The sequence below is a fragment of the Kwoniella europaea genome, chromosome 1, assembly GCF_036810445.1.
Source record: "Kwoniella europaea PYCC6329 chromosome 1, complete sequence".
Taxonomy (NCBI): Eukaryota; Fungi; Basidiomycota; class Tremellomycetes; order Tremellales; family Cryptococcaceae; genus Kwoniella; species Kwoniella europaea.
In genome coordinates, this window is record NC_089487.1 from 4,200,083 (window position 1) to 4,215,778 (window position 15,696).

General features: G+C 44.8%; 5 protein-coding genes across 5 annotated transcripts; 4 read left to right on the forward strand and 1 right to left on the reverse strand.

Annotated features, from left to right (window-relative positions):
* Positions 1 to 354: 354 nt before the first annotated feature.
* On the forward strand, positions 355 to 1,006 carry V865_001594 (uncharacterized protein; the record flags this gene model as incomplete). The annotated part of the gene is made up of 4 exons (XM_066225411.1): positions 355 to 373; positions 532 to 586; positions 690 to 760; positions 933 to 1,006. The coding sequence occupies 4 exons, from the start codon at positions 355 to 357 to the stop codon at positions 1,004 to 1,006; spliced, it is 219 nt and encodes a 72-aa protein (XP_066081508.1).
* A 435-nt stretch (positions 1,007 to 1,441) lies between these two features.
* Positions 1,442 to 1,969, reverse strand: V865_001595 (uncharacterized protein; the record flags this gene model as incomplete). The annotated part of the gene is made up of 4 exons (XM_066225412.1): positions 1,442 to 1,545; positions 1,610 to 1,656; positions 1,733 to 1,839; positions 1,892 to 1,969. The coding sequence occupies 4 exons, from the start codon at positions 1,967 to 1,969 to the stop codon at positions 1,442 to 1,444; spliced, it is 336 nt and encodes a 111-aa protein (XP_066081509.1).
* Positions 1,970 to 2,609: 640 nt separating this feature from the next.
* V865_001596 (uncharacterized protein) lies at positions 2,610 to 4,849 on the forward strand (the record flags this gene model as incomplete). Its single annotated transcript, XM_066225413.1, has 12 exons — positions 2,610 to 2,626; positions 2,689 to 2,948; positions 2,999 to 3,025; positions 3,081 to 3,101; positions 3,152 to 3,295; positions 3,358 to 3,694; positions 3,782 to 3,998; positions 4,067 to 4,097; positions 4,160 to 4,348; positions 4,415 to 4,448; positions 4,533 to 4,641; positions 4,721 to 4,849. The coding sequence occupies 12 exons, from the start codon at positions 2,610 to 2,612 to the stop codon at positions 4,847 to 4,849; spliced, it is 1,515 nt and encodes a 504-aa protein (XP_066081510.1).
* Positions 4,850 to 5,142: 293 nt separating this feature from the next.
* On the forward strand, positions 5,143 to 6,659 carry V865_001597 (uncharacterized protein; the record flags this gene model as incomplete). The annotated part of the gene is made up of 3 exons (XM_066225414.1): positions 5,143 to 5,402; positions 5,503 to 6,354; positions 6,455 to 6,659. 3 exons carry the CDS (start codon positions 5,143 to 5,145, stop codon positions 6,657 to 6,659), a joined length of 1,317 nt encoding a protein of 438 aa, XP_066081511.1.
* Positions 6,660 to 12,675: 6,016 nt separating this feature from the next.
* Positions 12,676 to 15,409, forward strand: V865_001598 (uncharacterized protein; the record flags this gene model as incomplete). The annotated part of the gene is made up of 7 exons (XM_066225415.1): positions 12,676 to 13,307; positions 13,370 to 13,438; positions 13,516 to 13,525; positions 13,579 to 13,766; positions 13,876 to 14,555; positions 14,616 to 14,807; positions 14,877 to 15,409. 7 exons carry the CDS (start codon positions 12,676 to 12,678, stop codon positions 15,407 to 15,409), a joined length of 2,304 nt encoding a protein of 767 aa, XP_066081512.1.
* Positions 15,410 to 15,696: the final 287 nt, after the last annotated feature.

Genomic DNA, 15,696 nt, shown 5'->3' on the forward strand with positions numbered 1-15,696 from the left:
CTGCCATCTATGGAGTCGACGATCCCCTGCATAGCATATGCGTCCCGCACTGCATCGATGGTCCGTCGTTCCCTCATACTTCACAGCTTTGATATTCATCTCGCACAGTAGCTGGCTGTAGCTGTAGCTGTAGCTCGGTTTTCGGTCACCGAACAAACCGAGATGACGTCATGCTGTATGTTCTCACTGATAAGATCAAACAAGAGTGAAGTATAAATACCCGAGTACTTATAACTTGGTTCTTCGTGTCTCATTGTCAACTTGATATCACGTTCACGTCCAACTCGACATCTACACACAACTCTGAGCTATATTACTCTCACAACACCTCATACGATTTAGACGTCAATCAGTATGGCTGGACCACCTTCTTGTAAGTTCTCATTTGATATCACCGGCTTCAAAAACTTCTCCCTTCTTCTCCCTTCTCCCTTCTCCCTTCTCCCTTCTCTCTTCTCCCCTTCGCTCTCCTGTCCTTCCGTCTCTCGTACTTTGAGCTGGATATATATACTCACTGCTCTACGTGTTCAGCCACCGGCGATGTGTTCCTCTACTTCCTCGCGATATTCCTTCCACCGGTGGCAGTGTGAGTTTTAGCCCTCTACATCCATTCGTCATCTCTTCCTTAGCCGCTCCGCCAATCTTCCCCCTTCTTCTTAAGCCTCTAGCTGACTCTGAACTCGCTTCAGATTCTTCAAGAGAGGATGTAGTGCCGATGTACTGATCAACATTTTACTTTGGATTTTGGGTTGGATACCTGGTGAGTTGAACATCTTTCGTGGAATCAGTCCGAGGAGGAAAGAGGGGGGGCGGGAAAGGAATGTGGTTCTTTTCTCTTTTCTCAAAACGCCACAATTCAGTGGCTTATAATTCTTGCCCTTTGAGACTTAGTTTATGTGGAGTTGAAGCTGATTCTTGATGCGCTTGACTAGGTGTTATTCACGCTTGGTGGATTATTAGTCGATATGGCCGACCGGCTGGGGCACCCGTTGGACGTCGTTATTAGTGAAGGAGGCCGGGTACGGGTACCATTCGCCTCTACCTTCAGCTAGTAAGATTGATTAGGAAGACAAGAAGTAGACTAAATTGGAGAAGATGACTCAGACCTCTGTTGAGTAAACAGGGAGGACGGTTAAGCTTAACACTCTCTTTTGGATAGTCCATTGTTGTATATTAGCATGAGTGAGGGGCAGTGATGTAATACATTCCATGTTTGGGGTCAGCATCGATGATATGGTCAAGCGATATACCCATGAAGGAATATGCGTGAGACAGACACTCGATCATATCAGTCAATAATGGATACTTGGTATGATTGTTTATCCCAGTACGACGAGAACCTATGAAGAAGGCCAAGCGAACTCAAATTGGGCTAAGCTTCTCACGAACATACATCTCTTTGTTTACATATTATACTTCTGATACTACTGCGCCAGTCGACTTATTGGGTCAATCCGCCGTTATCGTAACTTGCCGAACCGCCCTTTTGACCTTCCGCAGAAGCTCTCTCTCTGTCACCACCGAAACCGTGTTCCGAGCTCACTCCTGTATAAGAAGGCGATATCAGCTTGCATGCTTGTTATTCTATGTGAAGAGATAGTTTACTTACGTGCATCGGATGAACCATCTTTCTTTTGACCGCCGTGTTCACTTGGCCTGGCACATGGACGATCATCAGCATGGTGTATCGTGGAGTTGTATCCCTCAAGTGAGCGATTGAGAAAGGGCTCACTTGTAAACACCGGTATCTTCTCCGGTACCTTCAGTGACTAAACTTGAAGTTCCATCACCATCCTCTTCGAATCCTTGACCTTGAGCACCGTGTGATCCACCACCGTGCTAGAGTGATCATCACAAATCAGCAAGAACTTGAAGGATAGATTCGACTTACCTCTTTGAATCTTCGATCAGGAGATCCATCAAGTTTGGTGTGGGTCTCAGCGTTGGAGTGTCCAGGTTCAGTTGACATTGTGAATGTGTTCTTTGTTTGATTGATTAAGTGTTGACGAGGAGAGAGAAAAAAAGAGAAACGGGGTGGAGTGGATGAGTACAGGCATATATATACCTTTACTTTGATATCAATTGGCATCAACTTACCATTTCGTCATTCTGTCTTGAACATCGATCCAGCCTCAATCTGGATCATATCAATCCAATTCAGTAAACAAACAACCCGACTTGGTTAGCATTTGCATGAATGACGCCAAATGACGCGGTAGGATATTTGAGAACATTACTTTTCTACTGATCTGATCATCGATTGTGAATGTATTTACGTGATACAATCAGATCGCGTTGTTTACATTGATATCGATATTGCATCTTGTCATGTTGACGACATGATATGATCGATGATAGGGATGAGAGATTAGATCAGATCGATCAGAATCGCATGAAATGACGAACGAACGAACCGATCAGATCAGATCAGATCAGATCATATCAAATCATATCGAGCTAGTCACCATATCGGCGGTCATGTCCGACATTCAAAATATTTTGATATTGGCTGGGTCAGACTGGTACTGTACATGGAGGTTGATTGAAAATTGTTATGGTTTTACAAATCCAATTGCTCATCTACGACATATGACATAATCATGAACACCATGAATCAATTCATACGGTATGCATATCTTAGCCAGTTACACAAGAAGCAGATCCTGATATCTTCCTCTAAAAATGTAGGATATGCCCACTGAAAGCGACGTTCACACATACCCGGTTTCACCTTTCCCTCCGAACCGTTGATCCACCTATCATATACCATCGATTACTGTTATTCAGAATCAATAAACCGGAAACCAACGATGTATCTGTATCATCATCTGAAGCTGGACCATCTTGGAAAGCTCCAGAGCTGTACTGTATGGAAGAGACATGTCCTCATTTGGGTGCACCACTAAGTCATGCTGAGATTGAGGATATAGAAGATACAAAAGCGATTGGTGGGTACTATGCTATAAGAGATAACCGGTACTGATGAGCCATATGATAGTTTGCCCATGGCATCAATATGATTTTGGTAAGCTGAATCCAGCTCGATGGTGCTATGTAAACTGATATCCATGGTTGTGCAGATCTCAGAGACGGTTCGAGCTGTACGTGTGTGAACTCATGATCGGCATTTCGGCGCTGACACCCATCGTAGCTACCGGTTTACAAGCATGTACCTACGAAGTGCAGGTGAAGGGTATAGAGGAAGACGCGGAAGTATGGGTAGAAGCTCCTCATCCCTCTCCATCCGCTCCACAGCGGCAATGGGAATTGGTAGAAATGAGAGGAGTCAGTGAGGGTAAGTGATTCTCCACTCTACCACTTTGTCAACCAGCTTATCTTGTTCTATCATCGTTTTAGAATTCCTTGATCCACCTATTCCATCTTTATCTCGACTATCCCTTGCGGAAGATATCGATCATTCTTCCCGAACCTCTTTCCCCGCATCTACGGCAACCTTACCTGGCGATCTACCAAACACCTTATTGGGCTTTGCCCATCTCATTCTACGTACGAGCAATCCAGAGTTGAAATGTCTCCTAACTAGAGAAGCTGTTACAAGACTGCGCGCGGGGAAATTGAAGTCTATCAGACCGACTGTCGGGGAGATAAAGAGGGAGAGGGGAAAAGAAGGTGGATTGTTAGATGAGCCTCCAAGGGAGGTCGAGATGATCGCTCCTGGTAAAGCACCAAGGCGGTGAGTTCTAGTGCTAAATTTCTATTTGCCAATTTCGGGTTATCATGTGCAATACATGCTGAACATTCCGTAAACCCATTCCTACAGTGGAAAAGGTGGTTCCGAGAAATCACGCATAATGATGTTACACGCTCTAGCCAATATTGAGCAATACGCTATCGACTTGGCATGGGATATCATAGCTAGATTCGCAGATTTCACAACCAACAATGGTGAACGATTACCTGTGGAGTATTTCTTGGATTGGGCGAAAGTTGCTGAGGATGAGGCGAAGCATTATACCTTACTTGCTAGGAGGTTGGTGGTGAGTCAGAGATCAGTTGTCCCAAAGCATCTCATCTATCTGACTGATTCCTCGGATATCTATTGCAGGAACTGGGATCCTATTTCGGTGCACATACCGGTAAGTCATCCTCACCCAGTACATGTAAAGGTGAGAATTGACTTTTCTGATTGTATGAATAGTTCATGCGGGATTATGGGAATCAGCTACTCAAACTGCCGACTCACTCTCTGCTCGAATAGCTATCATTCACCTGGTCGCCGAAGCGAGAGGGATCGATATGAACCCTTTGACTCTGGCTAAACTCCAGGCGGCTGGTGATAAGGAGAGTAGTAGGGTATTGGAAATCATCCATGCTGATGAAATTACGCGTGATTACCACTTTCTCGGAAATCGAATGTGACCACAGGGAATAAGCTGATTGCTGCGTGTCGTAGACGTGACTACTGGACATAGGTGGTTTACGTGGTTGTGAGTTTCTATCTTTCTCTGAATGATGGCTTGATGACCCGCCAATACCAAAAACGAGATGTGACTGAACTCGGGTGTGTCTAGATGCCAAAAACAAGGTGTGGACCCTATAACTACCTTCCGAGCAGAAGTATTCGCAAATTTCAGAGGAAAGATCAAAGGACCTTTCAATGCTGCTGATAGGTTGAAAGCTGTGAGTGAAGTCTGCACGATAGCAACAAAATATGCAAGGTGCATCGTGCTCTGCTAACCATATTTGTTGTGTTGGGTAGGGTCTCACGCCTGATTTTTACGAAGATCTATCTGGAGGATTAGGTAGTAACCCTCCAACAACAGTTGATGGGGATGGGAAGGCGAAAGAACCAGAGGGCGACGAACATATACATCCTAGATTAACATGACCATGGCCATGCATCTTCAGGTAGTGACTGTTGGATGTAAAACAATTGCATGTAGACTTAATCCGCATGATGTGTAAAGTGTACGATCTCGTGCTGTATACTGTGGGATTCCAGTAGTTGATTCAGGGTTTTGTCACGTGCCAAATCACAACAAATCTTGAAAAAAAGTTGGAAAAATCAGTCCATCTCACTCACGTGCTTGTATACGATCCAGATATAACATATCTCTCGCAATACGTATACACACGATCCACTGATAAATTTCACATAATCCTCCATCAATACCGATCGCAATGGCCAAGAAGAAGTCTACCGAAGGAGCTATAGCAATCCAACCTCCAGCAGGTAAAAAGCTCACTTTCGACGATGTCGACGACGATATCATCGATCAAGTGAACGACACTACATCCTCACCAAGGAAACAGGATATACATGAAGACGAGAAAGAAGGAGATTGGACGGATGAAGATAGCGATGATGATGATGCACCTGAAGCTGTAGGGATGAGCAGGGCTATGGAAGAGGAGAAGAGGATTGCGGAGAGGGAAGCTGCGTAAGTAAAATCATCTTACCAATATAACACTTCCGAAACGTTGTCAAGGAAAATGTTACATGTTCGTAAACTGATGTATTGGTGGAATGGATTTCCATAGGCTGAACGCAACTCGAAAAGCAGCTGCTAAAGCTCGTTCTCAAGCTATCTCACAAGCTAAAGCTGAATCGTCAACCAAAGGTAAAGGAAAGGGTAAGAATGTACCTAATCCCCCCAAGTCGAAGTCCCAGAAGATACGTCAACCTAAACCTGAATCAGAGTCCGAAGAAGAGGATGAGGATGAAGATGAGGAGACAAAGAGATTGAGAAGGAGAATGGAAGCTGCTATGGCTCAAGCGTCAAATGATGATTCAGAATTGGACGACGACGACGATGAAGATCAGGACGACGACGAAGAAGAAGCAAGTGAGGATGCGGACGAAGAAGAGGAAGAAGAGGATCAACAGTCGTTCCATACCGACTCGGAGGATGAAGAGGGTGATCCAGAAGAAGGGAACGAAACGGATGATTCCGAAGATTTGTCAACGGTCAAAATAGATGAATCGTTAAAAGGGAAATTCGCGGCTATGCAAGCAATGATGGAAGCTGCTGAATCTCGAGCCAAGGGAAGTGCTAGTACAGGTGGTCCAAGTAATGCCAAGAAAGTGGAGAAGAAGAGGAAAGTTAGTCAAGCAGCATCAGAATCGGACTCAGAATCATCCGATTCCGCCTCGGGCTTGGAAAATTCAGGTGAACCGCAAGAAGAGGATGATGAAACTCAATGGGATTTGATACCTGGTGCACCCAAACCACTATCTAAAGCTGTATTAGCCCGAGCAGCAGAGCTGGAAAAAGCCAAAAAGGAGAATAATCAATTGAAAGTTGAAGAGTTGAATAAGCAGATTCAGGAGGATGGGAAGAGAAGTAAAAAGAGGAGAAAGGTGATCAAGGAGAAGACAGAGAAGAAAATTTCGTAGGTCTTGCTTTTCCACTCGAACTGTTCCCTGTCCCCCTTTACATGCACGTGCACATCATATTCGAACTATTCTAAAGTTTTTATTCTATATTTCTAGTGATAAAACCACCTTGCAAATTCTACCGCCCTCATTCAACCCTTCCACCACATCCTTACCGCCGGTCATAGATCCCCGTCGGAAGGTATCGGCCAGACCTGCTGGAAAGGCATCCAAGGATAAATTCATGAAAAGGGCTATGAACAATTCGGGCGTAGTTCCTGGTAGAGGTATGGTAGACGGTAGAAGGAAGACCGTGATTTGAGTACGTTAAGATTGTATTGTTAGACACACGTTTAGCCCCCCATCAATGCCATTCTGAACTTGGCGTAGAAGTATTCATAGAGTACCTCCATTCACTGTGTACCGTCTCTATGGTAAATGAGAACAATTATTATATACTTTTAATGATATAGCTCCAGCGATACAGTCGGATAAATGGCTGTATGTACTATATGATTTTGATTGCTCACAGACACAAATAAGGAGTTGTTCGTTCTCTGCCAAACTCAGACGTCCGGAATGGCAGCCAGAGATGGACATCTGACCACTGTAGGCGGGAACGAGGGGGCGTTCTTGTCACACGTCGACTGACGTGCAATCTCCGTAGTTGAGTCACGACATCCTCAGTGCAACTTTGCGGTGAAGACAAGTACAGATATAGAACGCCATGTCGAAAATGACTCAATACTCAAGCACACGCTCGTAATTGTGACGTACAATCTCATCTCATACCTCATAGCATTGGCCGGTGAGTCACTGCTGTTCATCCCATCCGCCTATAACCGACCGCCACACCTGAGATGATCTGGTCCACCTGGGCTATGCGCTGGGGCTAAGGAAAGGGAAAATCTTCGGTGTATAGACTCGCTTGAGATGCAATTAGCGATTCTGCTGACGAGTAGCAACACTAAGTTACAACTCAGGAGTCTTCATAATTTGAGCGGACCGAGATGATGTGGATTGGGCGTGACTAACGTTGTCTAATGCGGTGCTTTTCGGCGGAACAAGTCAAACTGACTATCTGCTCATAGCAACCTGGGTTGATCGCGGCTGTCAATTACGAGAGGTCAATCCACCTAGGAACGATGCAGTACGGCATTATCGATTCGTTCCCAAAGTACTGCCGAAACACGAGGGTGCCGCTTACCGCTCACAGCGCCTTCTCTTTGGTTCACAAAGCATAGCAATTTGGAGGTACAAGATTTGTTGACGGCAGTATCGCCCTTGAGGAATCGTCATGTCTAAGTCCCGTTTAGGGATGACTATCAAATTGCCATCTACACTATATGATTCCATTGTCTGAAGCTGCCGTATGTGTGGATCGACGATATATATTTGGAGAAACATTGTACTCTTGCATGTCATGGACGGCATTTGAATTGTGAACGGAATCAGATCCGATAAATCGGACGTACGTACAGGCCTTGTATGATAATAATGATAGTTTCACCCCCGATTCCAGGCAGAACTGTACTTAAATTCAAAAGAAGCGCTTTGCACTTACGAGAGAGCGCTTCATTTGTAGGGAGATGGTTGAACTGGATCTCCGATAATCTACGTAAGACTATTGCTTGCATCTCTTCGACTTGGGTAACGACTCTGCCGACGACAGATCGCTTGCCGTTGTCGGCGATGAACAACGGCGTTTGCTTGCCGCCATCGCTCAAGGGACATGATGTGCAAGATGCTTCCGCTGTGAGTCTGCAAATATCAACCATGAGCATGACATGAACATCTTATACACTCTGTGCTCTATTTAAGGGTTTTTGTAAAAGATAGAGTTTTAGATTATTCTGATCATCCCAGGATCCCAGAACGGTACTAGGAACTAGTTCAGGAATGCGCCATGACCTTTTGTGTCGGTAAAGCACGGTCCGCCGACCCTCAAAGCCTCCCTTGTTTGCATGCCAAGTGTCCTTACGCCATACATAGGAACTACCCTGCTATCAGAGTAATTAAGTGGATTTATCTGGTCTTACAGTACATGACGAGTTTACAACGAGAAAGTGATCGGAAGGTCAGGAACCTAGAAGAAAGGGAATGCGCCAGGAAAGTTAACTCCGAGTGACATTCCTTGCCCATCTGCTCGTCAAGCCACAAAGCTTAACTTGACTCACCGTGTTTGGCTCGGTTTTGACCCCAACTCGAGTCTAGAAAGTTGAAAAAGCATGATTTTCTCACACACTTGGTATGCAAAAGTAAAGATGGAGTCACTTGATTTCGGTTATCTTACAAACTTTATTACCTAATTTTGCTCCGTTCACAAGCCCATCAGGGCTTTCTGCTCAACTTTACGAGATACCGTTGAAGAAAAGACGTAATATGATAGACAATTGGGGAATAGGGTGCAGTAGTATATTATTCAAGTAGTGTTGTACCTCGATAGAATGAGAAAAACCGAAATTACAGCGATCCTGGCATTACTCGAGTACTGTGTTGAGTGAGGTGATTCACTGGAACCTGAACTGCCATCAGGACGAAGGGCAGTCGAAGTAGAAAGCTCCCCATGTGATAGGCAACACGAGAAATCAACTGAGTGTAAATTTTTACCTTACCTACAGCACTTATATCCGAATCATACTCCGGTGTCAATTCCAAATAATCAGAAACCTCAGGATAAGAACCCAAAATACATACAATCTTTTAAAGATACGAGGCGAAGCCAGGCGACTAACTCGGTACGGGTACGAGTCCGGTACGGTATTTCCATTCCCCTTGCCTTCTTTCAACTTCGTTTAGCTTAACTCTAAACAAGTCGTAATTCACACTCTGTCGCTGCACTCCACGTTTTCTAGACGATACGAAGAAGAAGGAAGAAGGAGGAAGAAAAAGGAACGAACCTAGTATATGATTAATCGAGTCCAACGTTTCTATGTCTCTTCCATAATTATAGGAATTGTGATTTGTTCTTAATCTACTCATATTTAGATCATTGGAACGACCAAACTTTGTCCAAAGATTCCCAACTTAACTTAAAAGGTTCTATATACCCCGAATCAACAGCAGATTGTAATAGATACAACTTGTTGGAAATCGGTACGCGAATCAGGATCTATCGCCTAAGTCATCCGTAGAAGCACCATACGAGTGTACCTCAGTTGATCAGTCGAGGTAAGTTTTTTCATTAATTTGACTGGTAGATATATATCTTCGTACGTTGCATGACTTGTGAGTAGACTCTAAATAGTCAGTACCAAGATCAGACACTGCGAGGTCAATATCCGATACATAATTTGTCTTAATTATAGCTCAGACAGACAACAGACTGACTTGCCTGATATTCTCATACAACTTTAGCACCGGACATATTTTGGGGACTCACGATATTCAAAACGGCCTTGAACGATTTGGATTTTCCTCGGCTGCAAATACGATCCTAAGCCAGTAATCGATCTTCGCCGGAACATTGCATGGATACAGCCATATTGATTGTTCAAGGAGGGTTCGTGGCACGACGACCTGACAATAATCGAAAAACTCAAACCAACCTCATTCACTCATTTGTTGTGTTGGACGAACGAACATATACATGTTTATTATCGCGCACGATCTCACCGGAATAGGAACATTCTCTTATGATTGACCCTTTCTTTCCAAAGGATCTACGGGACGGCAATCCGGAATACAACGCATCAGTGATCAACGCATTGATCACTATCATCATCGGTACCAACTACGGGCACGGTGATCCAATTATCCTGATTGATCGAACAAAGGTTGATCGATACTGTCCAAAAAAAAACGACGTAAACACGCATTATCTCATCACGAGCTAGGTCGTCTGATTCCGAACATTATAATTTAGACATTTAGACATTCCGGACCGACATTCCCACCTCAGTCCATTATAGCAGTCCGAGGAGATTCCTCGTATTACCAAACTATCACAGATCGTTTTGACAGATCACTCGAAGCGAGATTGCCTTCTTACTCCCCCACTCGACCATTCTTTGCTCTTTTGTTCCCGGCGGCTAGTGCGGAAAACACCTTCCTTTGGATCTCACCTTCACTTTAACATCACATTCCTTCAAAGGAGATCGACCACACAAGGTATCGTCCATCATCCATCAACTCGACTCACACACACGCTCATATACACACGTCAGGATAAAGAAGTTTATCTAACATCTAGATTTCAAGTTGTTGTCATCGAGCTGGACTGTGTGGGAAGACTGCTTGGATGGTCAGACAATAGCAGGTTACTGGTATGGAAACCGGTTTCTTCGGCAGATTCGTCATCTCGATCAATCTCCAGGTTACCGCTTGGACGCTCTTGAATAGGCAGCTCATCTACCCAGTAACTCATTAATTTCAAGTTATTGCCCCGAAGAGCTAAGCTCAGAAGAAACCCCTTGCTCAGGAGGATCACCTGATTCTAACAAGCATATGAAGATACAACCACCTCGGCATTCTTTCTCGATCTCTCAAACAGCACAATCATTGTTTACCATCAGCCCTGTCTGTACCTCGACACAAAGCTCGTCTTCCCGCCCATCCTTCCATCAACATCTAGATCAATCCTATTCTTCCCCACTTTTAGGACTGTCCTCTATCCTCTGTTCCTTTCATTTCCCACTTCCAACAACTGTTACCGTATATTCGAACCCTTCACTACCGCTATACGCCGAAGGCTAGGGTTTTTACCTTTGGAGTGTTAGCAGCAATCATTAATAGGGGTCCAAAAAGGTTGTTCGGTCTGTATAGAGGATAAGAAGGTGTTGTGGATGAACAAGGTACCAACAATACAATACAGAAGAAGACTGTTCGGGAGACTAGACCGGATCAGAGGAGGTCTTTGCACCATTACCAAGGATTTGGAACCTAGATCAAAAACCAAATCACGGCAGAGAAAAGGGAAACGAAAGTGATCCTATCCCCCATCAAACTTATAATTTCTTCCGGAACGCAAAATCATCCTCAATCTAAACGTCAACGTTGAATGACAGGGAGGTATCGGATTTTTCTCGCCTAAACACAAATAATAACCTTCAGTTAACAGTACTTTCCATTTCCGCCTCGTCCCATCTCAATAAAGTGAGAAGTGTACTCTCCTTCTCGTCTCCACTGGACTTCTCCATTGTTACGTCTTATACAACCTGAATTTAGAATCAAACAATTCGAGCAAGGGGTAATTGCTGGAAACTGCGCTAAGGTGAGTGAGTGTACTATTCAACAATTACTTCCTTTTTGTGCTGTTTATTTCACCTTTTGTTTTCTTCTGCACATTTTGATCGGGATTTCTGATTGGCGTGTTTGTGTTGGGTTGGGTGTAACTGGATTGGGGCGTGATATCTTCTTTGTGTTTTCGAATTTCTGGATTTTCCATACAAATGCCCTTCGCCCCAGATCAGATCGATGCTTTGTGTACATATATAGAAGAGAACTAGAAGTTGCTACGGAATCCCAACGCGGATCAACCCATCATCCCATCATTTTTTTCATCAGCTGATCCCAACCTGTTTATTCTTTCTCTGCCGAAGCTCTAGACTTTTCTGAAAGGAAAACGATCAAGAGTCGGACTTAATCAGCCTCAATCAAGCTTATCTTGACTCTCCTCTTCCCCCACTTCCACGACTACCTTTTACCTTTAGATACCGCCTGTCCCGTCTTCGGCTCCTTTCCTCGTCAGCGTCTGGCTCCCGCGTTTAGACAACATTCAAGTGGTGGCTTTTCTATATAGATAGATTTCGGTCAAAATACACGTTGACCACAAACCTCGTGAGTGGATCTCAAGTTCCTTCTGAATCTGCACAGCATGACATGTGGAAGGAGTGGATGCATATGGAACGGTTGTCTAGGATGAAGATCTCAGATGTAAAATCAAGGGAAAGAAGAGGGAAGGTTTTGATGGAGGGTGTCTCACTTGGTGTAAACTTTGTGCGCCCTCTAGCAAAAAAAAGCAAAGGGTACATCATGGATTATTTAATGATGGATGGCAGGAACCACGTTGATTGATAGACGTTTTGATCGGTGAATCACTTGGAAAGGACTGTTCATGCTGTTTGCTAATAGAATAGAAGAAAAATCGAAAACTGACTCATATGTTTTCTGTAGAAAGAAACCCACGCAGATATTTACAGTGTTGTCACTGTGCATAGTGTGGCGATACTGTTTTCTCGCACGTACCTCGTTCAACTTTGTCCTTTACATACAACCTACGGATCCAGTATTCGATGACAAACATTCATTCTTACTTCCTCTTCCAATAACAGTCACTCTTTACTTCCTATCACTCTTTCTACTGCTACCACTGGAGCAGTTTCTCAAACCTCGCCCAAATGAGTGATAACGGTAGAAGACCAAACGCTGAGACTCCCAGCAAGCGGAGATTGTCACTTCGTCTGGGAGATTCGTCTTCCTCAGTCAGCTCGGATAAGAAAGCTAGGATCGATCGACCTTTCTCAACACGTGAACAAGATGCTATCGACCTTACAGAGGAATCTGAACAACCTCAAACGGCAACTTCGACGAGATTCACTCATTCTTCCTATTCTTCACCTTCTGATTCAACCGAGGAAGAGAGGGACCGAGCGTTCAGAGAACGAATGGCTGGTCATCGACCATCAGATACATCGCATCGTCGACGCCCTTCTTACCCCTCTGCGTGGGTGATCGGGGATAATGAGCGCGGTGGATTATCCGCAGGATCATCCTCTCGTCAGCCCAATCAATCTCACCCACATCATCCATCTTCCACTTCAGCTACTGCATCGAGAAATTCAAGTCCACCTCCCAGCTTCAATCTCTCCTCTGGCCAACCTTTGGTCAATCCACCTCAGAAGACACAAGCTGCCTTCGTAGGGAAACTGTACTCGATCCTAGAAGACGAGGATATTGTCAAGACCGGGTTGATCTATTGGTCGGCTGAAGGAACAACTTTTACTTGTCCGAATCCTCAGGAATTTGCAAAGTGAGTCATGCATCTATAATTGCATATATTCAATTTCAATACTGATGCATGTACACTCGTAGAGTCGTCTTACCTCGTTTCTTTAAACATAACAATTGGCAAAGTTTCGTCCGTCAGTTGAACATGTATTCGTGAGTCGATTGCGACTGTGGCACAAAATGAATGAACCTTCTCTTCTAACCTTATTCCCTCAAAATCGTCATGACAGTTTCAGCAAGGTGAGCGACGTTCAGCTTGGTCTACTAAAGTTTTCTGGCTGACAAATCTGTAGGTAAACGACATATACACCACCTCCGTTGATCCTCAAGCTTGGGAATTCCGACATAGCCTATTCCGAAGGGGTGAACCCCATCTTTTGGCAAGTATCAAGCGGAAATCCTCCCGACCGAGCGCACACGATGGTGGTCAACCTATCTCACCTACCGAAGAGACAGCAGAGCTCTCTAGACCCGTTGCTGGGTGGATGAGGGACGTACCACCCCCGGGTGTACCCAATCACCATCCACAGATACTGAGATTATCATCGCCTCACCTCCGTTGATCCTCAAGCTTGGGAATTCCGACATAGCCTATTCCGAAGGGGTGAACCCCATCTTTTGGCAAGTATCAAGCGGAAATCCTCCCGACCGAGCGCACACGATGGTGGTCAACCTATCTCACCTACCGAAGAGACAGCAGAGCTCTCTAGACCCGTTGCTGGGTGGATGAGGGACGTACCACCCCCGGGTGTACCCAATCACCATCCACAGATACTGAGATTATCATCGCCTCCTCAATCGCGGGGAAATATCGTATTTCCTTATTCTGGACCTAACGAAGATAATCGACCGACCACTACGGCTGGAATATGGGAATCGAGACAACCTAGCTCTCACGGAAATGCGCCGCCGCCCCCAGCACCACCACCACCATCGATCTCGTTGAGGATGCCACCGCCTTTACAGGATCTTCAGACGCAGAGTCACCATCAACCGCAACTCCCACGATTTCACCCTGATCCTAACAGACCGCCCTTGCCCGCTCACGGTCAGCGATTCTTGCCTTCTAACGTTCCCGATTCCCCATATTATCCTCTACAACCTCCAAGATCACCTCTTGATAGTCTCTCTAGTCAGGTGATCATGCTTGAAGATAGGTTACAACGGATCACTGAAGTTCTCAATAACGATAGAATCGAGCATGTCAGATATAATCTAGATTTCACTTCCTATCTCTTGCAAATGGTAGGCTGGGCAGCAGGTGATCAACGTGAGTTCGACCGACGATCATGATAGACTGTATGTATAACTGATTCCGACTTCGCTCCAGCATCATTGGAGATGAAAGCTCTGCAAGATACGCTCAGTCGTCAAAACGGCGAGATGAGACAGAAATACGAAGCTCTCATGGCTTCTGATGCATTGGCTATAATGGCTAGTGGAGCGGGTATGACTGGTCGTGAGCGTGCTCCTGAAAGAGATCGGGATAGGGATAGGGAAGAGCGACGTACCCGTTTCTCATGTAAGTCTTCTGCTTGTATACCATGTCCAAAAAGCTGTTTGACTGATCTTTCGGTCTACTGGACTATAGTCGAAACTGCTATACCAAATTTGACACGTTCTCTTGGAGGTACATCACCCACTCCTAGATTGGCACCTGCACTCAACTCTTCTAGGGGAGTTACACCCATGGCTTCTCCCTCTGTACGAGAGTTTGGCGATTTGTCCTCTACTTCAGGTATGATCAATTCAAGACCACCCACGGGATTCACTTTGTCCACTTCAGGAGACAGTCACTTGGCGAACTCCAACTCCAATATGAATTTGCCGATACCGTTGAATCTTACCAGATCGTCAAATCCGAATGTATCGTACTTCCCTACTCCCGCACAATCATCTGCTTCTGCCTCTGGACCCGTCACGCCTTCGGCTACAGCAACAGCAGCAGCTGGACCTAGTGTATTGGCAGCTACGATTTCAGATCCACGTAAAACACCCCAGGAAGAACCTAGATCGGTATCGTCACATACGACACCAAACGGTTTGAAGGATACTCCGTCTGGACGTGCAGGTGATGGAGAGGGAATCAAACCTAAGACTGGTTTGAAGAATTTGTTGAACTGATCAAATTGAACGAATGCGGATGATGACTGGATTAGTAATGTATGAAGTTTAAAGTAGAAGAAAAAAGGAAATCATCGTTTTTGGGATATTTTCGGCTTCTGTATAGATTCGAACATATGAAATTTGATTTCGAATTGTGTGTATATATAATCGTTTTGAGAATCTGAATGTTTATAATCTCCTTTTTCTTCTGCATTCATATATCTGGCATCTTCCCTAAAAACAGCATGAATCTGGATTGCGTTCACCATTTAATGCGTTTGATTAGTTCAGGAATGTGTTTTGAA